Consider the following 24,811-nt stretch of genomic DNA (forward strand, 5'->3'; position numbering starts at 1 on the left):
TCATCTTGGATGAATCAATGAGGAATAAAAAAGTGAATCTAAATCTTACTTCGCTTCATGGATTCTCTTGGTATTTCCAGCATCTAAATGATACAGACACTGTAAAACATTTGTGCTGGTAATCGTGGTCTTTTGAGGATCTGGAATGACCTAAAAGAACAGAGAGACCAGTCCAACTAGCATGATGTTGGGACAGTTTCCAGGATCAGCATTCTGAACAAAGGCTTTCCATAAGAAGGCGGAGGGGGGGAATAACTTTCACTCAATATAGCATTTCCCTCATCTCTCCCAGTTTTAGCCTTTTCTAGACATTCACATATTATAACAGGAAAACAAGATAGGCTCAATTAGTTGCCACCATGCCATTTTGTACCTCTGACATGGAAAGGAAGGGCCTCTACTTGGGGATACAGGGTTTAGAGGGCTTCACTCTGGCCTTCTCCACTGTGCCCTATGCTTGATAAAAAGAAAAGTTGGACCAAGAGAACAAGCCCCCAGATTTCCCTGCCCAAACAGCCCTTAAGCTCACATCTAAAGACTGCACAGGCCCCTTCCCTGAGTCTGCCCTCCCAGGTCTGTGTACCTTACAGTGGGTAACCAAAGGGTGGTTGCTTGCAAATGACAAGTGCTGGCGAGGAGGTGGAGAAAAAGGAACGCTCCTGCACTGCTGGTGGGAATGCAGACTGGTGCAGCCACTGTGGAGAACAGTATGGAGTTTCCTCAAAAAACTAAAAATAAAACTCCCATTGACCCAGTGATCCCACTTCTAGGAATATATCCCAAGAAACTAGAAATACCAATCAGAAAGGATATATGCACCCCTATGTTCATAGCAGCACAATTTACAATAGCTAACATTTGGGAATAGCCTAAGTGCCCATCAGCAGATGAATGGATTAAAAAACAGTGGTACATCTATGCAATGGAATACTACACTGCTATAAAAAGGAAGGAACTCATACCATTTGCAACAGCATGGATTGTCCTGGAGAGCATTATGCTAAGCGAAATAACTCAGTCAGAGAAAGATAAATATCACATGATCTCACTCATTTGTGGAATATAATGAACAACATAAACTAATGAACAAAAACAGATCCAGAGACAGAGAAGCATCAATGAGATGCTCAAACCTCAGAGGGAAGATAGGGGAGGGTGGAGGTAAGGGGGAGAGATCAACCAAAGGACTTGTATGCATATAAGTATAACCAATGGACACAGACACCTGGGGGGTGTGGGCATGACTGGGGAGGGGAGCACTGGGGGAATAAGAACACATATGTAATACCTTAATCAATAAAGAAAGAAAAATAATAAAAATTAATAAAAATTGAAAATGGTATTACAAATATAAAAAACAAAGAAATATGAACAGAGCTTGGATGTGTCATCTGTAGTGTCCACACACAGGCACTATGTGTGGAGGTCCTTACAACAGAGCTTAGAATGGAGTTGGAAAGAGAGGAGAAATTGGGCCATGGGCCTTAGATGGGGAAGTGAAATAGAGAGGAGATGGATGATGGCACTTACCACATGGAAATGTTCCAGGCTCTAAGAATTCTAAATGAGGCCTGGCCTGTGTGGCTCAGTGCTTGAACGTCAACCTATGAACCAGGAGGTCACGGCTCAATTTCTGGTCAGGGCACATGCCTGAGTTGCAGGCTCAATCCCCAGTGTAGGGCATGAAGGAGGCAGCTAATCAATGATTCTCTCTCATCATTGATGTTTCTATCTCTATCTCTCTCTCTGAAATCAATAAAAATAAATTTTTTTTAAATATATTTTATTGATATTTTACAGAGAGGAAGGGAGAGGGATAGAGAGCTAGAAACATCGGTGAGAGAGAAACATCGATCAGCTGCCTCCTGCACACCTCCCACTGGGGATGTGTCCGCAACCAAGGTACATGCCCTTAACCGGAATCGAACCCGGGACCCTTCAGTCCGCAGGCCGACGCTCTATCCACTGAGCCAAACTGGTTTCAGCAATAAAAATAAATTTTAAAAAATAATAATTCTAAATGAAAATCTGTTTTTCTATCTCATTATAATAAAAATTGGTTTGTCAAAACAGGAGGGCAGAACAGATCTTGTTTAACAGTGTCTTCAATTGATTTATAACTTTTACATAGATATACAGTATATGTGCCTCCACTCAAACCCTAGTTCCAGTTCCCATACATGCAATGCAGGAGCAGAACTGAGGCTATTTGTGCTCAGCTCAGAGTAACTTGAGAGCCCTTAGGACCTTGTATTGCTCTGCTGATAAGCCTAGAAAGACTTGAGTTTTACTAGATATTTTGGTGCTTGGCTCATTCCTCAATATTCACCTTCAGTAAGTCAAGCAAATAACCAAAATTACATAAATCTTGCTTATCAGCAAGGAGAGGTGAAAGAAAAGAAGTGTAGATTATTTCCAAGTAGATCTGCTTGATTAGATAAGGAAATGTGGAATAGAGGACTCTAACACACTAATACTTGAATGACCTTGACTCCAAACCCCAGATGCTCAAATCCTGAATTCTCTCTCAATCCTGATGGAAGCCAACTCAATTGCTTACTTTTCTAGTTTGTTCCTGTATAAACTTCTAATATTTATTCCAATGAGATTATCTACTAATACGTGCATGTTATTTTTAAAAAAATACGTGTTATCAATTTGTAATTTGGCTCTGAATCTGAGGCGGTTCCTTTCAGCAAACATTTGACAACCTCTTATGTTGTAAGTATTTTTCATGGTACAATAGGAGATACAACAGTGAACAAGAAAGACTTACCTTTACCTTTACCTTTTTTTTAAATTTATTTTTATTATTGAAAGTATTACAGATGTCTTTTTTTTTTTTTTCTCCACTGACCCCTTCTACCCTGACCCTGTCCCCACCCTCCAGGCCTTTACCACACTATTGTCTGTATCCATGGGTTATACATATCCTATCTAATAAAGAGGGAATATGCTAATTGACTGCCACACCCTCAAAGATGGCAGCACCCACAGCCACAAGATGGCGGTACCCAGTCCCCTCAGCCCCACCTGGGTAGCAGGCATATGGCATGACCGGGCCCGCCCCCAAGCAGGTCCGGCCACTTTGTGTGCCTGCCTCCAGAGTCCCCCAGTCCCCTCATCCCCCCAGCCACCCAGGGCTGGCCTGAGGCACAGGCAAGCCTCAGATGGCAGCTACCCAGCTGCCCAGGGCTGGCTGAGGCTCAAGTAACCAGGGCTGGCCAAGGCTTGCGCTGCCAGCAGTGGCAGCAGCAGAGGTGTGATGGAGGCATCGCCTTCCCCTGATCATCAGGTTGCCTCCTGCCCCTGAGGGTTCCCAGACTGTGAGAGTGGGCAGGCCGGGCTGAGGGACTCCCCGCTCCAGTACATGAATTTTCATGCACTGGGCCTCTAGTATGCATATAAGAGGCGAGATTAACCAAAGAACTTATGGTTAATAGTTAAAAGTTAACTCAATTGCTTACTTTTCTAGTTTGTTCTTTTTTCTCCACTGACCCCTTCCCTGACCCTGTCCCCACCCTCCAGGCCCTTACCACACTATTGTCTGTATCCATGGGTTATACATATCCTATCTAATAAAGAGGGAATATGCTAATTGACTGCCACACCCTCAAAGATAGCAGCACCCACAGCCACAAGATGGCGGCACCAAACTTGGGCACTGGGGGACTCTGGAGACCCCTTCTACCCCCCTGTTCATCAGTCTGTTCATGCTTCTATGTCTCTGGATCTATTTTTTCATTGGTTTATTTTGTTCATTAGATTCCACATATGACTGAGATCATGTGATACTTGTCTTTTTCTGACTGGCTTATTTCGCTGAGCATAATACTCTCCAGGTCCCTCCATGCTATCTCAAAGGGTAAGAGATCCTTCTTTTTATTGCTGCATAGTATTCCATGGTATAAATGTACCACAGCTTTTTTATCCATTCATCTACTGATAGGCACTTGGACTGTTTCCAGATCTTAGCTATTGTAAATTGTGCTACTATGAACATAGGGGTGCATATATTCTTTCTGATTGTTGTTTCAGGTTTCTTAGGATATATTCCTAGAAGTGGGGTCACTGGGTCAAATATTTAAATAGTTCCATATTTAATTTTTTTTAGGAAACTCCATACTGTTTTCCATAATGGCTGCACCAGTCTGCATTCCCACCAGCAATGTACTAGGGTTCCTTTTTCTCCACATCCTCAACAACACTTGCCATTTGTTGATATGTTGATGGTAGCCTTTCTGACAGGTATGTGGTGATACTTCACTGTCTTTTTAATTTTCATCTCTCTGATGATTAGTGATTGAGCATGTCTCTTGGTGAACTGTATGTCCACTTCAGAGAAGTGTCTATTTAGGTCCTTTGCCCATTTTTTAATTGGAATGTTTGTCTTCATTTTGTTACATTGTATGAGTTCCTTATATATTTTGGATATTAACCCCTTACCTTTGAGAAACTCATGGTCTGGCAGGGAGACACACATCAAACAAACACAGTTAAGAAATAATTCTGCAAGTCACTAATTGCAGTCTTCAGAAGTGCTACAAAGGAAAGTACAGAGTACCAAGAGAGTAGATAACAGGGGGACATAACCAGGTCTGAGGAGTGCAGAGAGAGCATCCTTGAGTAAGTGGTATTTACGCTGAAGTATGAGCCATGGGAGGGGACAGGAAGCAGCACCACCTGAAAGCCAGCATTCAAGAGAGGAAAACCACACATGCAAATAAGCCTTGAGGCAGGTAGGAACTTGGCATAATAGAAGAACTGAAAAAAAAGTGAGTTGGAATGGAACATAAAAAATAGTGAAATAAATGCTGGAGAGACAGAAAAGGGTCAGAAGATACAGGTTTTTAGAGATCACATTTGAAATATGGAGTTTTATTCAAAGTGCAATGGAAGTCTTCAAGGTTTTAACCTGGAAGCAAAGAATCAGAATTATGCTTTGGAAGATCATTGGAGGTGTGAAACAATGCTCAGAGCCCAAAGAGTCACAGATATATTTTCAATTCTATGAGGATTTGAATAACTTAAAACATTACCAGGACAAGCAAATATCTCTCCTGCAAGTTTTTAAAATATTCAAAAGTGACTTTTTCCCAAATACAAAGTCTAGGGCACTCTGGGTCAAACTGTATTCCTTGAGAATTCCTTTTCTTTAGGTGGGGTCTACATATTAATCAAGTTTGGGAAATGCTGCTCTAGGAGTTAAATTAAAAATGACTTGGCTGGACTGGACTGGCTCAGTGGTTGAGCGTCCACCTATGATCCAGGAGGTCACAGTTCGATTCCCAGTCAGGGCACATGTCTAGGTTGTGGGCTTGATCCCCAGTGTGGCGTGTGCAGGAGGCAGATGATCAATGATTCTCTCTCATCATTAATGTTTCTCTCTCTCTCTCCCTCTCCCTTCCTCTCTGAAATCAATAAAAATATTTTTTAAAAAAGAAAAATGATTTGGAGGAGGGTACAAGTGGCTAAGACAAAAATTTGAAAGTTATTATGGAGGTGCATAAATTATGGTAATTTAGATCAGAGAAATGCAGAGAGAAGCCGACTGGCCCCGGAAGGTAGAATGTTTGACACTGGGGACTGATTAGTCCAGTGATTGAGGGAGTCGGGTATCAGGCTTGACAATCAGACTTCAGGTAGATACAACTGAGTTGATGGTTATTGAGATGATAAAAGTTGGGAATTATGCACTGCCTATAAGTACTAGGTACTATTGAAAGCACCTTTGTGGTAATTCATAGAATTCTCACAAAACCTTAGGAGAGAAGAGCTATTACCTACATTTTACGGATAAGGAAACAGACTCACAGAGGTTAAGGGACTTACATAAGGCTGTTTCTGGGTCTGTAGCCAGGACCATGGTCAGTGAACCTGCCTTCTCAGGATATAACAGGATATAAGCCAGGAAGAAAAATAATAGTTTTCTGATTCTGTGCTTTAGCTTGTATGAATACAAGTCTGTTTCCACTGGTGTGCCTTCTCAATACAGCCCTCCTCAGCAGCTCCATTGGGGTTTCGCAACCTCTTACCTGGAACCTGAAGTTCCCACACAGGAACTTTTGTCCATGGATGGCTGCATCAGTTACTGTTTCTGTGGGGTGATGTGAGCAGACAACTTCCTACTCCACCATCTTGCTGACCCAGAGCAAACATTTTAAAGCTAAACTGATAGTATTCACTATTAGTTCCTAGAAGACTGATAAACAACAGTTCTCACATGTAGCACATAGCATCTTACATGGCACAGCAAAATCCACATTTGATGTGCATCTCTGTGGTTATCCTCCTGGCCTGGAAATTCTTAGAGCATCTATCTTAGGAGAAAATCATAGGTCAAGAACCACTCCCGTATTCTGCCTGTCCAATTTCAAACTTAGAACTTCTGTTTCCATTTTTATGTGTTGTAAGCCCTAGCCCCATCAAAAATAAGGTACAATATCCGCAAATCAATTAATGTGATACATCACATAAACAGAGAGACAAAAATCACATAATCATATCAATCAATGCAGAAAAAGCATTTGACAAAATCCAACACCCTTTCTTGATAAAAGCTCTCAGCAAAGTGGGAATAGAGGGATCATACCTCAACATAATAAAAGCCTTATATGACAAACCTATAGCCAACATCATACTCAATAGCCAAAAACTAAACTCATTTTCCCTAAGAACAGGAACAAGACAAGGATGCCCACTGTCACCACTCCTGTTCGATATAGTACTGGAAGTGCTAGCCATAGCAATCAGACAAGAAGAAGATATAAAAGGCATCCAAATTGAAAAAGAAGAAGTAAAACTGCCCTTATTTGCAGATGACATGATATTGTATATAGAAAACCCCAAAGACTCCATCAAAAAACTACTAGACCTAATAAATGAATTTGGCAATGTAGCAGGATACAAAATTAACACCCGGAAATCTATGGCCTTTTTATACACCAATAATGAACCCATGGAAAGAGAAATGAAAAAAACAATTCCATTTACTATAGCACCAAAAAAATTAAGATACCTAGGAATAAACTTAACTAAGGACGTAAAAGATCTGTTCTCGGAAAACTACAGGACATTAAAAAAAAAGAGATAGAGGAAGACATAAACAAATGGAAGAACATACCATGTTTATGGATTGGTAGAATCAATATCATTAAAATGTCCATACTATCCAAAGCAATCTACAGATTCAATGCAATCCCTATTAAAATACCAATGGCATATTTCAAAGATCTAGAACAAACTCTCCAAAAACTCATCTGGAATGAAAAAAGACCCCAAACAGCCACAGCAATCCTGAAAAAGAAGAACAAAGTTGGAGGGATCACATTACCAGATATCAAGCTATATTACCAAGCCAGTACTTACCTGCCAGGTACTGGCACAAGAACAGACATATAGACCAATGGAACAGAACAGAGAACCCAGAAATCGACCCAAGCCATTATGCTCAATTAATATTTGACAAAGGAGGCAAGAGCATACAATAGAGTCAAAACAGCCTCTTTAATAAATGGTGCTGGGAAATTTGGACAGATACATGCAAAAAAAAAAAAAAAAGAAAGAAAGAAACTAGACCACCAACTTACACCATACACAAAAACAAACTCAAAATGGCTAAAGGACTTGAATGTAAGACAGGAAGCCATAAAAATCCTACAAGACTCCATAGGCAGCAAAGTAGCAGACGTATGTCGTAGCAATATCTTTACAGATACAGCCCTTAGGGCAATGGAGGTAAGGACAAAATAAACAAATGGGACTACATCAAAATAAAAAAAAACTTCTGCACAGCAAAAGAAGCCATCAACAAAACAACAAGAAAGCCCACTGCATGGAAGAACATATTTACCAATGATATTTCCGATAAGGGTTTAATCTCCAAAACTTACAGAGAACTCATACAACTTAACAAAAGGAAGATAAACGATCCAATCAAAAAATGAGCAAAGGATTTAAATAGACACTTTTTGAAAGAGGACATACAGAAAGCCAAGAGACATATGAAAACATGCTCAAAGTCACTAATCATCCGAGAGATGCAAATCAAAACAACAATGAGATACCTGTCAGAATGGCTATCATCAACAAATCAATAAAGGACAAGTGCTGGCGAGGATGTGGAGAAAAAGGAACGCTCCTGCACTGCTGGTGGGAATGCAGACTGGTGCAGCCACTGTGGAGAACAGTATGGAGTTTCCTGAAAAAGTTAAAAATGGAACTCCCATTTGACCCAGTAATCCCACTTCTAGGACTATATCCCAAAAAAACAGAAACAGCAAGCAGAAAGGATATATGCACCCCTATATTCATAGCAGCACAATTTACCATAGCTAAGATTTGGAAACAGCCTAAGTGCCCATCAGCAGATGAGTGGATTAAAAAACGGTGGTACATCTACACAATAAAATACTATGCCACTATTAAAAAGAAGGAACTTTTACCATTTGGAACTGGAGAGCATTATACTAAGCGAAATAAGCCAGTTGGAGAAAGATAAATATCACATGTCTCACTCCTCTGTGGGATATAATGATCAACATTTGATGAACAAGAATAGATCAATCTAGGGGCAAATGGTAGGGGGGGTGGTGGTAGAGAGCAACCAAAGGACTTACATGCATGCATATTAGCATAACCAATGGACACAGACACTGGGGCTGGGGAGGGTGAGGGAGGGGGTCAATTGGGGGAAAAGGAGACATATGTAAAACTTGAGACAATAAAAAATAAATAAATAAATAAATTTAAAAAAAATAACAAAAGCAGAATGAAAAAGAGGGAAATATTACTGAAAATAGTCACTCACCTAATTTATTCTCATTGGGCTGAAGGCAAGTAAGAAATGTGAACCTTGAAGGTTTGGGGATAGAAAACAAAGACAAATTATTACCTCATTCTCCCTGACCATACCTTTCAAGTCTTCTTCCTGGTTTGTGATATTACTTGGAAAAATACACTTTACCACACCTATCCGAATTGCTCAATATTTGCTTGAGTAAAAGAGGCTGCGGGCAAGCCGAAGGAGGAGCTTTCATTATTTTCTGCCTGTTATTCAATAAATAGGCAGTCAAGTCCTAACCATTCCAATATATTGTTGGAGAGATGAGACAATCACACCAGCTGCCCCTAGTGGGGCTCTTATTGTTTTCTCTTATTCCAAGCCAACTATGCACCATCTGTGGTGAGTATCCTTTGATCTAAAATTACGCTACCGTGATAGCCTCCTGACAGCTACTGACAGGAAACTTTGTAGAGAGTTATCTGAGAAAAGATCCTATTTCAGTTTTATATGTGGTTGTACTCTATGAGTGATATAAAGAGTGGCCAGAGATGGAAAGGAAAGTTCCACAACTATTGTTATGAGGGATCAGAGATTCAATGGTAACCTGCCTAACTATTCTTTCTATGCTCACATCCTCTCTACCACAGTGATGCTACCAAGCTGCTGTCTATTTCTCTTCATTTTCATGACACCCCCCCCCCCAAATTTTCAAGACCATGAAAAGTTATCTTTTGATTTTGAGATACAATCTATTTTTCTAAAGTTCAACCCATGGGCTTTGGGTTAACCTTTTGTGACTACACAGAAAAAAGTAATATTAATAATCTCTTTTAAATAAAGAAAACTGTTCTCTTGTCATTATTGGGTTTAGCTGTTTTATGCTACATGTTCCCCTCCCTTCAACTTTTTCCTACAGGACCTGGGTACAACCCCCATCATCTCTTCTTTGGGTATAGACTCCAGTGATTATATGGTTCTATTAAAAAATAGTAAGGAGAAATAAAAACTGGGTTTAGGTCTAGTCTGACCCCTTAGTAGCTGAATAATTTAATATTTCTGATTTTTTTTTAGCTTCATTCATAAATGGAGGTTAATCGGGGGAGGGTGTTGAAGCAGGTGATTTATTGAAGTCTGGTGTAGCTCTCAGATGCATGATTTCTGCATGTAAGTCTTTACCCTGGAATTGAACTTCAAATCAGTCCAAAGGTGACTATATGGTGCCAACTGTGGCTACATCTTCCTGGTACTTTCTAGCCTACAAGAAGAGATCAATACTACAACAGAAAGACTTGTATTCACACAAGCTAAAACAAAGACTAGGCCAACTCTAATTTTATTTTCTGGCCTGTCATTTTCTTTATTGTATCCTAAGAATAGGGGGTTTCTATGGAGGCTTTGAAATTCAATCCACTGTACAAAATAATTTACTTTAGTGGTTAAAGAAGCTGGTTGGAGTTGTTGGTCAAGGAAGCTGGTTGGAGTTATTGACCAGGAACTAAAAAGTCTGTTTCGGAGCCAGAAAATCTGCTGAACATGCTTCCACAAAATGTCAGAGATGACTCACAATTATCCAATTGTATCTGTGGCAAACCATGACCTTTCTATGATCACTGAATTCAGATCTTCCTGATCTCTATTTAAAATGAAGAAAGGTGGGCAGGGGAAATCACATAGCCTGGATTCTCTAAGTATAGGGATAGAAGCTCCAGCTAAGCTAAAAGTAATAATTTGTACCGTATTTTACAATTTATTGATTTATTGCCCAATATCTATGAAGTAGTTGTTAAAACAAAGAAACTGAAGATCAGGAAAGTTACATATCTTACCCACAGTCATAAGTTAAGGAGCATATAATGCAGCCACAGTCTGTCTGAATCCAGGACTCATATTCTTCTCACTATCCCACTAACTCATGATAATTGAAATGGGTAGGATTTTCTTGGGATTATTATCAAAGCATATTTAGAAATGGTATAAGTGGTAACTAACTTTTCTTGTTCTCCTCTAGTTCTTGGGGATTCTGCATTCTCTTTTTCCTTCCACAGTATAATGTGACTCCCTCCATCCTTTCACCTGGGATTTGGACAGGTTGTTGGCTAAAACTGGAGGGTTTCCAGGATATGCATACTACTGAATAATGATCTTGATGCCTGGCCAGTTGGGCAATCAGACAATTCAGCTTTGTGGTCAATCACCAATATAACATAGAATGCTTGCCTTCTCTCCCTCAGTATTAACCGAATTGATTTAGAAGAAGATGGAAAATAATGGAATCCAGAAATTAGAAAGGCCTATAGACTGGAAGTCAGAAGTTGTGTATTCTAGTCTCCATTAAGCCTCTGATTACCGAGTTTTCTTTAATGGCACCCTCTCTAGGCCTCATATTCAAAATTAGGGAATGATACTAGATCTTCGAGGAAGGGTTGATTCTCTGTCAGCACCCACTGGTAAGGTGAACCAGTGGTTAAAATATTGAAATACTTCCATGCTGGTTGGTAAAGAAGTAACCCCTGGCATAGCAGGGGCTCTAGACCCATCTTTTATTGTTCCAGCAACATAGCCAATGACCACTGAATTGTTCTATGTCTGTGCCATATCTGTTCCTAAATATTTTAATATCACCCTTGTTCCGAGCTTTAATATTTTCTTTGTGTTTCTTATTTCCTCCCTCCCCTGACACAGAGGTAAGCAAAGAAAACCACTCCCGTTTAAACCCTCTACTAAGCACAGTGATCCATTCAAAATATGCCAGAGGAATCCAAGCTGCCAATGTCCTGTTGTCCCTCAGACTTGTTGGGATCCAGGACCAAAACTTAGAACAACAGCTGTTCCGAGAAGTCAGAGACAGTTCGGAAAAGAAGGGTGAGTACTATATTCTCTGGGAGGTTTAGGATAACAATTCCCTATCTATAAAGATTATCTCCAGTGAGTCCTAAAAATTGTGTATCCAAAGTATCCCTGCTACATCTATCCAGCTATATAAAACTTGAGATGACAGAAAGGTGCCTCAAAATATCAATCTCCCTGCCACTTACTCAAGAGCCACTTACTTCTTTGGCTCTTGAAAACCATTTTTGTTTAAGAGGTCACAGGAAAAGCAAAAGAAATTATGGAGTCTTAACCATTAATATGGTACTACAAACTAGCTGAGTTCACAACCAGATGGGGGTGTGGACCACAACTAAGAAAGCTGACTATAGAGAGGCAACCATAGAACAAGAGACATGTGGCCTTGGTTTCAGTCCAAGCTCCACCTTGTACCTGTCATGTCAATACAGAGCCTCAACTTTCTATTTAACATAAGGGAGGAAATGAAGCTACCCCTACCTATCTCTTATTGCAAAAATTATGAAAATCCCAAGTGTTTTTATACTCTATAAGGCAGAATATAAAAGTTAATTATTACTATCCTGGCAAGATGACACCCACAAAGAGAGAAGATCCAAGATTTCATTATTTATCTATTTTTCTTATTTTTTATTTTTATAAGGATTGCAAGATTCCAGAAAGATTCCATGATTTAATCTAGCTTACATTTTTACAGTGAAGCTAGCAAAAGCTATACTTTGGAGATAAAGATGAGAACAGTAAAATATTAGTTTAGAGTGGAACATAAGAAAGAAGTGACAGGAAACTTAAGTCACAAGGAAGACAGGAGGCCAAAAATATCAGAAGTATATACCTTGTTAAAACTGAATAATTTTCTTTTCAGGGTCAGATTTAACCTCGGGACAGCTTGCCTTGGTTATACTGGCTTTGAGAGCATGTCAGAACTCTGATGAAAGTGTTACATATTTTCATCTGGTCAGCCAACTAGAAGAGAAATTCCAAAAAGAAATTGAAAATATGGGTGAGAATCAAGTGTTTAGAGACCCTGGACAACCTTGTCTTCTTCTCTATTGATTCAGAACTGTATGAAGTGTCCTTCCCCTCTTCCTTCTCCGCTTCATTCCATTCATCGCACTCTATCTTTGTAAATCACTTTCCCCTCTTCCCTTTCTATATGCATCTTGAATTGTCTTTTCAAATATGTTCAGCTGAACCCTGACCCTACATTAAGCATGCACACACATACACACACGATACAGTTCTCTAGTCCTATACAAGCTTGACTTTTAGGCAAATAATGAATCACACCAGAAATAACTGAGCAATACAAGACACTTTATCATACGTACTGAAGCATACAATACTAATATGGAAGGTAAAGATGGCCAATAGTATTTCATCACTGGAAATAATAGATTGACCATGATGGCTTCCAGTAAGGTGCATTGCTTTTATTTTAACTCCTATCCAATATCCTATTATTCAATAAGTCCCTCCAATCCCATCCTTCTTTGAGATGGCCTCAACTTCTTATAGCTTCAACTCATTACTACTGAACATGCAAGAGGCTTGGTGGTGGGAAATCCATGTCCTAGCTTTGTAACCACCTGAATATCAGGATAGTATTTTAATACTTTTAATGCTGGGTCTCTTCAGTGATAAAATGTAAGGATTTTGATTTGGTGGCCCTTAGAGCCTTTAAATTTCTCAAGTTTGCTGATTCCATGAGTGATTCTCCTTTTTTATTACTTATTTCTCATTCAGTGTAAAGAAATTGGAATAAAGTGAATAGGAATAGACTTCAAATGAATTACCCCAGTAACACTTCCATGCATAAGGTATTTCTTTTCTCTCTGCCAGGAGTACATGATGGCAACCCGCTGACTAACTACTACCAACTCAGCCTGGACGTGCTGACCTTGTGTCTGTTCAATGGGAGCTACTCAATCACCGAAGTTAAAAAATACTTCACTCCGGAAAATAAAAACTTTTATTTTGGTGGTCAGTTCTCAGTAGGTGAGTCATTAAACTCAATTCCCTTGATAGAGAGGACACAGTTATTGTAGGCCTTGCCCTTAGAGTTTTTCTACAAGTAAGTACTTAGATTTTTTTTTTCTATTTCATCTATCCTAGTCTCCTCAGAAGGGAATTTTCTTTTTTTATAAGAATGGAAACTGGGGGGCAGTTAAGTCTTTTTCTAGATGGGTAGTATAGTAGAAAAACATGGATCCTATCCCAGCTCTTGAGTTATAGAACCAATGGACATTAACACCACTTTAATTTTCCCATCTTTAAAATTAGGATAGAACATGAGACTCTTCATATAAGGCATTTTAGAAATCATAAGTGTTAGAGAAAGGGAATAGAGTGGAATCTATTTATCTTAACCCCTGCCTCTTTTTCCAGTTTATTGCAATCACTTGGATGTGTGAGTTTATTTGGACAACACACAACCTCTCCAAGTAACAAGGCCCAATATTTTGCTCAATAAAATGTGTATTCACAATGGGGAATTACCAGAAATTTTCCACTGGGTCAACTTACCCATCCAAAAAAAAGTCGCCTCCAGACAACTAGTATTGGTGCTCAGCCCCTACAGATTCAGATACACAAAAGCTAATCTTCCTCAAAGCAGCTCAGAGAAAAGCATTCCATATCTCTGGATAGTAAGGAAAACATGAGATCTCTTATACTCCTTTTCCTTTGAAAGAGGGAGGCCACCACCTAGGGGGGAACTAAGTAACAAACCAGAGGGGAAAAAAAAAAACACCTTATTTTCCCTTCTTTCAATCTTTTGCCTCATCCTCCATCTAAAAGAGGTTTATTGGAAAACGATTCTCTTAAGCATTATTTACTAATTAGTTTAATGGAAACCTTGAAATACTATAAAGACATATTTTGTTTGGTTTGTCATCCTTTGTTTTCTCAATTCCTTTGAAAATATGGCTGAAAGATGAAAAAAATGAAAATGAAAAACAAGATGTAAAAGTGGAAGACTGTTCATAAGTATGCACCTACAAATTCATGTGTTTCTATGACAAAGATGTGAGTTATTGAGTACAAGGTACATGACTATTCAACATAAGGAAGGAATCTTAAAATATTGGAGTGATTAGTGTTGAAAGGATGATTGCTATCTCTTGAAATCCTTCTCTCCCATCACCAACTAGCATGAACAACCATCCCAGTTTACACAGATATGTTCCTTTTTCAGCAGTGAAAGTCCCACATACCAGTAAACCCATCAGTCCAAGGCAAACTGGCATGGTTGGTCTCTCTATCACCAATATTTGGTTTCCTGACAGATACTGGTGCAATGGCTGTCCTGGCCCTGACCTGTGTGAAGAGGAGCATAATGAATAAGCAGATCCAAAAAAATGGAGAGGATTTACAGCATATCAATAATTATACAGAGTCACTGGTAAAAAAGATTCTGTCTGAGAAAAAAGAAAATGGTCTCATTGGGAATATATATAGTACAGGAGAAGCTATGCAGGTAAGTCAAAGGCTAACACAGGAAATAGGGAAAGGAGTCACGGAGAAAAGCAATAACTTCATTCTTTCTTTTTAGCCTTCTAAGATCTTATTACCCATTCTGTTTCCTAAATTACCTTTGATTCTATTCATATGATTCCCCTCCCTGCCTGAAATGTATTCTCCTTACCTTCAATCTTTACCTTTCCATATCCAATGCTTCTATGAAGCTTTCCTTGGTTACAATTTCTTTAAGAAATTCTAGAGTCTACTACAACTAAAACCTATCTTGTTCTATCACATGCAATTTCACACTTTACCATATACCATTGTTTTGAGTTTTCGTCTTAACTCCCAAATTAGATATTGTTGTAGAAGTGGCAGTGGCCAAACAGCAGCTGGTATTTATTGACATTAACTCATTGATGCACACAACAACCCAATGAGGAAAGAATCATTACTTTCATTTCCTAGAATAGGAGCATGAGATATGGAGTACCAGTAACTTGCCTGATATTACAAAGCTAGAAAGTGATGCACATGGGGATGAAACCTAAACAGTTGGTTTCAAAACTCACTCTCAGCACCTACACTCCTGTATATGTTCCTTGAAGTCTGAGACTTTATTCCTGCACTGATTTACTCAACTCTAAGAAGACATCAAGGAAGACTTACAAAAAAACAATTCACTGAGTCTTTAGGAGTTTGCCCTGCCAACTCAGGGTGAGAGAACCTTCAAAGCAACAGAGGATAGCAAGACAAAGACCAAAAGCATCAAGAACATTACATATTTTAGGAAGATCCAGGTGTTTTGCATGTCAGCATAGGGTCCTTTGGAAAAATTACAATGTGAGGCTGGTTGTAGGCAGGGGTCCAATCATAAGGTTATATTGTTGTTATTATCCATGTTGTCTGCCTTGCTAAGTTTAAATTTAATATAAAACAGTGGCTTCTCATTCAAGCTGCACATTTTGAATCAGGAGCTTTTAGAAAATACTCATCTTTCAGGCCCACACCAGCCAGTTAATACAGAAATTTAGGGTGGATCATGGGCCTTGGTCTTGTTTAAAAGCTCTACAGGTAATATTAATTCACAGCAGGATCAAGAGTTTCCTGCCTGCAAGATAGCTCTTAAGAGGAGATATAATATAATTGGTTTTGTTTCTTTTATTATCCCATAAATGCTTATTGACTACTTGTTACCTTTAAGAATCTACAAGAAAAGGCGGAAAAGGTGGGCTGCTCTTCCCTCAGAAACTACAGAGCAACATCTTCAAGTCCAAGCCATTTACTTCTTGTCTTTCTCATTCTAATACCCTCCTAATTTTTCCTACCCCATAATTCTGCTCCTTCAATCCAGTTTACATCTGCTGCCTGGATAGTTTCTGTTCAAGGAACTATTAGGCTTCCCACTGTTGAGCAAATAATGTTGGACACCTCATCCTAAAATTCAAGGGTCTACCATTCTGGCCCCAACCTCCTTGTCAAGACTGTTCTTCCACCATGTCCCTGAGTGTTTTCCATATACCAGTCCTCCCAGATCAGGAGAAATCCTCTGGGGATTTTGTTAAAATGCAGACACTCTCATCACCGCCAGGTCATGCCCTAGCCACTGCTGCTCTAGCACCTTCTATCATGCTGTTCTCTCTGGGTACAGGGTTCTCCTCCTCATGTCACCTACTAAAATGCTATCATATCATAAGTACCACCTTCTCCACCAAGCCTTCCTTAACCCCACGAAATGTTTAGAGCTCTCCCTCTTTTGAGAGACTGCCACTAAATGCTTCTCTTAGAGCGTTCATCTCAGGGGCTCCTTAACAACAGTTTGTTAACAATATGTATTGAGTGCCTCCTATATGACAGGTATTGTTCCAGGGTTTGGGACACAAGAGTGAATATGGTAGAGAAAGTCTATTGTCATTGGTGCTATTACAGTTTGGATTATTAAGCAATTCACCACCTCCCCACCCACAATAGTTGATAAGCTTCTTGAAGGCAGGAAATGTGTATAAAGTACCTCCTATGTAGTCCATGTCAAATGAATATTTACTGTAGTAGATGTAAGCTTTCCCCTATTTAAAGTCATTCTCTCTCTTTCTTCTCTCTCTCTCTCTCTCTCTCTCTCTCTCTCTCTCTCTCTCTCTCATTAGGCTCTCTTTGTCTCATCAAACTATTATAACAAAAATGAATGGAATTGTCAACAAACTCTGGACACTGTGCTCAAGGAAATTTCTCAGGGAGCATTCCATATGCCAACTGCTGCAGCCCAGATCTTACCTGCTCTGATGGGAAAGACCTACTTGGATGTTAACAATGTCTCTTCTTGTGCCAGTGGTCCAGGTAAAGCACTAAAGAGTAAACTGTTTTTGCCTTTCAGAATAATACCCAAAGCATGTGAGATTTAGATATTCTTAGGGACCAAAGGTGACCAAATAAATCTCTAAAGCAGGCGTCCTCAAACTACAGGCCACATGCGGCCTGCCGAGGACATTTATCCGGCCTGCCGGGTGCCGCTGCCTGTCCTGCTTAGCAGCCGACTCGTCCCAGGCCTGCAGTGCTCATAGGAATTTGTTCATAGTTTTTTTTTTTTTTTAACTATAGTTCTGCCCTCCAATGGTCTGAGGGACAGTGAACTGGCCCCCTGTTTAAAAAGTTTGAGGACCCCTGCTAAAGCATCATAGTTTCCACACAGAGATCAGTCCTTGATATGTCATTATAGATTATTCCCATCTGAGGATTTGTTCTTAACAAGGTAGTAGGTGTCATTCTTGGTTTAAACACTGATAAACAAGGTAGACTTGATTAAAAGATGTCTATCTCCAAAAGGATTTTTCTGATTGCTGGAAACAGAGAGATGTTCTGAGTATCATTCCTATCCTAAACAAAGTATGGTATCTCTGACTTCCCATTGTGCACAGTAAGTGATCCCTCAGGGAAATAAGACATCTGTGTGGAAGGAATATGGCATTATTGAAAGAAATTGCAGCATGCATCACTGATTTTGCAAAAAGATAAACTTATTCTTCTACCTCACTTATTCCTGGTTCAGCCACTGACAGGTTTAGGGAACTTGGACAAAATGTCTAAGTTTCAATTTTCTAATGTAAGAAATGCAAATAATAGTATCTATGTAGGTTTTTGTAAGGACTGAATGAAACAGTTCACATAAAATGACTAGTACAGTTCCTGATGCACTATTTTTTCAATAAATGTTAAGAAATAAAAAGGCAGCCGAAACCGGTTTGGCTCAGTGGACAGAGCGTCGGCCTGCGGACTGAAGGGTCCCAGGTTCGATTCCGGTCAGGGGCATGTACCTTGGTTGCGGGCACATCCCCAGTGGGGGGTGTGCAGGAGGCAGCTGATCGATGTTTCTCTCTCATCGATGTTTCTAGCTCTCTATCCCTCTCCCTTCCTCTCTGTAAAATATCAATAAAAAATATATTTTAAAAAAAAAAGAAATAAAAAGGCAAAAAAAAAATGAAGCATTATTGTATGCTGTACCAAAAGGAAAAACTCAGGAGCTTCCATGAGAAATAGGGGAGGGGGCAACTGAAATGTTTAAACAGCTGGGAGTCAAGCTGAGCACAAGCATTCACAAGCTGGTGAGCATCTGGTTTTCATTTCTGCTTTCATCACATGAGAGCTCTGCCCCTTGATTGATGCCACTTGTTCCTGTAGCAAATCCCTTCTGCATAAAGGAAAGGAGTTTGTGGACAGAAGTTGGATAGGTGTGCAAACTCTAACATTATTTTTATTGTCCCGAATAATAATTCTTCTCTGCTTTCCTGTCTCTGTCAGGTCACCTTAACATCTCTATTCATGAGCCGATAACTGTAGAACCTACCATTTCACCCACATCGATCTCAGTCAACTACACTGTGCAAATCAATGAAACATTTTTCACCGAAGTCACCGTACCAAAGGGTTCTGTCTTCTTGGATGTGATGGAGGAAGCTCAGAAAATCAATCAGACTGCATTTCGGTAAGTTGTATATGGCCTAAGGTTAAGGGATTTAGTGTGATTTTGAAAGAGTAAAAAATGCATCTGCACATAAATACAATGAACAGTTAAAACACATCTTAGCCCTGACTGGTTTGGCTCAATGGATTGAATATTGGCCTGCAGACTGAAGGGTCCCAGGTTCAATTCCAGTCAAGGGCACATGCCTGGGTTGCAGGCTCAATCCCCAGTAGGGAATATGCAGGAGGCAGCTGATCAATGATTCTCTCTCATCACTGATGTTTCTATCGCTCTCCCCCTCTCCCTTCTCTAAAATCAATAAAAATATATTTAAAAAACCCACACATCTTAATCAGTACCTTTGCTGACCATCTACATCTCATGGCAGATGAAAGATTTCATCTTCTAATACATATTAGGCATTAAATTAATGTTCACTTAGTCGATGAATAAGTCCCAGGAACCTCACTTCTGTCAGTAAAACTCCTTCAATAAATGTAACTTCTTAAGGCAGGCATTTTATGTCCAAAACAGTGATTCTTAACCTTTTTTGAGTCACTGATCCCTTTGAGTAGGATGCTTATTGCAGAAAAGTGAACATACACATAAAACATCATTAAATCAGAGGTTTCACAAATGCCTGGAAGCCTCTCCATGCCCCACCCCTTTCAGCAGATTTCATGGACCTCCTAGATAAAGGTTCCCTGGCCTAGAGAGGTCAAATATTAAAATTAAGATATTGACTTTGTCTCTGAAAACTGTGGTCTACTTGGTTTCTTAAATCTAATTGACAATTGTTATTAATAACATGATATAAGATGCTACACAGAAAACCATATATATATATATGTGTGTGTGTGTGTGTGTGTGTGTGTGTGTGTGTGAAAATATCTATGTGTATATATATTTTATATAATATATATAATGATAAAGGCTCCTTGCAAGTGCTCCCAGAAATGTGACTAAAAAATGTGAAACATACATTGACCATGTCATTTTTTTTTAATTGTCACCTAAGGATATGTTTCTATTTATTTTAGAGAGAAAGGAAGGGGAGAGGGAGAGGGAGAGAGAGAGGGAGAGAAAGGGAGAGGGAGAGGGAGAGGGAGAGAAAGAGAGAGAAACATGGATTATTTAACTCCTGCTCATGCCCCAACTGGGGGTTGAACCCAAGACCCTTCAGTGCATAGATGACACTCCAACCAACTGAACCATGCCAGCTAGGGAAACCATATCACTTTTTTTGGGTGTTGTGTTTTGTTTTGTTTTTAGCGCATTTTATTCTTTTTTAATTCATTAATTTATTTATTTTTCTTTATTGATTAAGATATTACATATGTGTCTTTATCGCCCCATTGCCCCCCACCTCACCCCCACTTGTGCCCTCACCCCCCTAGTGTCTGTGTCCATTGGTTATGCTTATATGCATGTATAAAAGTCCTTTGGTTGATCTCTTCCCCTTCCCCCCACCCTCCCCTGCCTTCCCTTTGAGGTTTGACGGTCTGATCAATGCTTCTCTGCCTCTGGATCTGCTTTTGTTCATTAGTTTATGTTGTTCATTATATTCCACAAATGAGTGAGATCATGTGATATTTATCTTTGACTGACTTATTTCTCTTAGCATAATGCTCTCCAGGTCCATCCATGCTGTTGCAAATGGTAGAAGTTCTAATAAACAAACATGAAATACTAAATTATTCTTCCCTGTTTCTCTTTCTGAAGAAAAAACCTACTAACTTAGGACTTATGGTGCCTCTTGGACATCAGGTTAACACTTTCGTTTACTGTTTTAGTAACTTTGACAGTGACTATCTTGGGGTAGAAGTTGTCTTCAAAGTGTCTCCTATGGTGGGAGGGAGGGGCAGGAACATGGGCATCATTTCCTTAATTTAGCAGGGACTGGGACAGCCTGTATCAGAATCACTTAGTTTATGAAATGTGAAGATTCCTGGTCTCAGCCCAGACCTACAGAACCAAAATATCTGGGGATAGGGCCAGGAAATACGCATTTTCAGAGTAACATCTTCAAGTGATTCTTATGACATTAAAGTTTGAAAAATGCCCATGTATAATTGCCTTTGAAAATTCTAAGCTCCACCCTAACTGGTTTGGCTCAGAGTGTCAGCCTGCAGAATGAAGGGTCCTGGGTTCAATTCCAGAAAAGGGCACATGCCCGGGTTGTGGGCTCAATCCCCAGTAGGGGGTGTGCAGGAGGCAGCCAGTCAATGATTCCCTCTCATCATTGATGTTTCTATCTCTCCCTCTCGGAAATCAATAAAAATATATGTTTTTAAAAATTCTAAGTTCCTGTAACCTATTCACTGCCCCCACAGTTTCACATTTGTGGAGAGTTCATGGGGCCCTTACATCACCTCTGTTCAGGGCTTGGCGGAGAACCATAATGACAGAACCTACTGGCAACTTCTGAGTGGAGGCGAACCAGTGAGCCAAGGTAAGGGAGAGTATGCCAAAAGCCCTACAGAGTGAAAAGGCCCAGACAGTTCATATGTGAGGGTGTGAGCTTCTCTGGGAAATGTGGCATGGAATTGGGAGAGTGATATCCATTATTTAGTGATTTGGTGGTCAAATCATTTGACCCACTTCTCCTTCTTTTCTTCCAGGAGTTGGAAGGTATGTTGTCCATAATGGAGAAAATTTGGAGGTTCGCTGGAGCAAATACTAATAAACTCAAACCTTCCTCAGCCGTATCTAATTCTTTTGCAGTGGAATTCCACGTGGATATTGGCCTCATGCCTTTCTTTTCATTTATCTCAATCACAATAGGAGCTTAAATACCTCCCTTTCTCTCTTTGCATATTCAATAAATATCAACAAGCATACAAAAATAGTATGTTCTAATCATTTTATTTTAAAGAGATATTATTATTAGAGAGAAGACCACCCCAGGAAGAAGTAAAGTGAAAGAGATTGAACCATGTCTAAAAAGCTGAGTTCTACTCAAGGTCCCTTTGATAACTATCTGGGTGACCTTGGGCCACTGGGGAAAATGGGAATAAGGTTCTAGGTCTACTGTTGCAGCCACAAGCAATAAGATCAAGTAGACACCTGTAGGGAGACCATGCTCTTGGAGGGCCAAATGCAAAGGAGGAACTGAGTGGATAAATGGACCTCACACAGGCACTGGGTTAAAAAAGGAAAATGTTGCTCTGCTTAGAATGGAAATGTGAGGTTTATACATAAAAGTCAATCCATAAAATTTAAGGAAAAAAATCATCCCCTCCACATTTACTTTCCTTTTCTACCCATAAAAATCATGTGATATTCATATCATTAAAAGAAACATGCAGCCTGGCTGGCATGGCTCAATGGTTGAGCATGTACCCATGAACCAGGAGGTCATTATTTGATTCCCAGTCAGGGCATATGCCCGGGTTGCAGGCTTGATCCTCAGTGTGGTGCATGCAGGAGGCAGCCAATCAATGATTCTCTCTCTCAGTCATGTTTCTTATATCTTTCTCCCTTTCCCTTCCTCTCTGAAATCAAATATATATATATATATTTTTTTTTTTTTTTAAAGAGACCTGCCAAAAAAACCACCTCTGATGTTCATTTCAGCAGAACTCACTTAAAAAAAAAAGTTGAATCATAGTGCCCAGCCAGTGTGGCTCAGTGATTGAGCACTGAACCATGAACCCAGAGGTCACTGGTTTGGGGCTGTTAGCTTGGGGCAGCAGCTCTCAGATCTGTTTGTACAATCTATGGGAAATTGAAGTATAATGGTTTAAGGCGGCAGATATGCAAAATGTTAGAACTGGCATTACTATCCATAATAAAATGTGTGACCATACAGCCTTGACACAATAAAGAGTGACAGTGAACACTATTAATAATTACATTTGAAAAAACAGATTAAGAACTAAGACTATCCTGGGAAAACCAAAACATATGGTCTATTTTGCCCATAAGGAAAAGCAGGGAAGCTTAAGCAAAAAACATAGACACAAATATGTCAAAAAAACAGAAAGTATTGACCCTGTAATTGACCAATGAAAACTGACCAATGAAATTGAATCTCAGTATAACAAGGTTGGAATACTGGATGTCCCTTTAAGATCCCTAACTCTAACTCTCTCTCTCTCTCTCTCTCTCTCTCTCACTCTCTCTCTCTCTTTCTCTCTCTCTCTCCTCTCTCTCTCTCTCTCTCTCTCTCTCTCTCTCTCTCTCTCTCTCAGCATTAAAAAAGTCATTTCCTTATTTCCTTTATAATTCTTATTTAATTACTCTGATTGGCTCAAGCATCAAGTCTCACATTATGCTTCCTAATGTTATTAGCATTCATTTTGAACAAAGAGAGCTGAGTTTCTCCAGCCAGTGATATCTAAATAGAAGGTAGTAACACTGCCATATGGTAGAAACTCCTTTAATCTCAGAGATAGCCAGAAGGTTAATGGAATCACATTCCCTTACCAGACCACTAACATGGACTGGTGAAACCTAGCTCTGGCCTCACTTGCATTCTCAGAAACACCTAAGTCTTGGGACTATTATAAAACCTACATATTGTCTGAGGGGACAAACTTCCATCTGCTGCCACAGCAAAGAATAATCAATCCAAATAAACCTTTAAAATGTCCAGAGAGGGAGTCTGGGTGCTTTGATACTAGGAAATTAGGCACAGGAAAAAAAGCAAATAAATAAATAAGTCCAGTCAATAACTAACCAAGAACTGTCAAAACATACCATGTAGTGAAGTAATGTATGGCCTATGGTTTCCTATCTGCAAGTTATTTGCTAAGTGAAGCAACTGTGTCATAATCAATCTGCAGTAACCATGGCCGGAAGAGGTAATTTATAAGGAAGTGTATGTTTAAAGAGTGGGCACCCCAGCGTGTGTGGATTCTCTCAGGACGGTCATACACAGGCTCTGGAACCCAAGGTCAACAATATGCTGGGTTCCTATTTCTGTATTAGATTCTTATTGCTGCTGTAACTAATTACCACAAATTTATTGGCTTAAAACAAGAGAAATTTATTATCATACAGTTCTGGAGGTCAGAAGTCTGAAATGGATCTCACTGGTCTGAAATCAAAGTTTGTTTTGTTGGTTTTTTTTAAATATATTTTATTGATTTTTTACGGAGAGGAAGAGAGAGAGGGATAGAGAGTTAGAAACATCTATGAGAGAGAGACATCGATCAGCTGCCTCCTGCACGCCCCCTACTGGGGATGTGCCCGCAACCCAGGTACATGCCCTTGACCGGAATCGAACCTGGGACCCTTCAGTCCGCAGGCCAACGCTCTATCCACTGAGCCAAACCAGTTAGGGCTGAAATCAAAGTTTTGAAAGAGCTATGTTCTTCTAGAGTTTCTAGGGGAGAATCTATTTCCTTGCCTCTCCAGGTTTGGGAAGATGCCTGCATTCCTAGGCTCACGTTCCCTCCACTTTCAAAGTCAGCAACTGGATCCTTCCAACCTCTGCTTCCATCATCACATCACCGTCTCTGACTCTGATTCTCCTGCCTCACTCTTCCACTCATAAGAACTGCTGTGATTACTTTGGGCCCACTTAGATAATCCCAGATAATCTTCCTATCTTAAAGTCAGTTTATTAGCAACCTTAATTCCATGTGCAACCTTAATTCCCTTTACTGGGTAACCCAACACATTCACCAGTCCCAGGGATTAGGATATGGGCATCTCGAGTGGCTATTATTCTGTCTATACTCCCTCACATGGCATACAAGGCCCTCTACCACGCAGAGCCAAACTGTCTTTCTGGTCTCATAACCCACATAGGCCAT

At 39.8% G+C, this 24,811-nt stretch overlaps 1 protein-coding gene across 1 annotated transcript; it reads left to right on the forward strand.

Moving 5' to 3' along the window:
• Positions 1-9,105: 9,105 nt before the first annotated feature.
• TCN1 (transcobalamin 1) lies at positions 9,106-21,732 on the forward strand (the record flags this gene model as incomplete). The annotated part of the gene is made up of 9 exons (XM_080688434.1): positions 9,106-9,184; positions 11,468-11,647; positions 12,498-12,635; positions 13,475-13,630; positions 14,920-15,110; positions 17,239-17,428; positions 18,887-19,070; positions 21,383-21,501; positions 21,671-21,732. 9 exons carry the CDS (start codon positions 9,106-9,108, stop codon positions 21,730-21,732), a joined length of 1,299 nt encoding a protein of 432 aa, XP_080544560.1.
• Positions 21,733-24,811: the final 3,079 nt, after the last annotated feature.

This window comes from Plecotus auritus, assembly GCF_963455305.1.
Source record: "Plecotus auritus genome assembly, chromosome: 9".
Lineage (NCBI taxonomy): Eukaryota > Metazoa > Chordata > Mammalia > Chiroptera > Vespertilionidae > Plecotus > Plecotus auritus.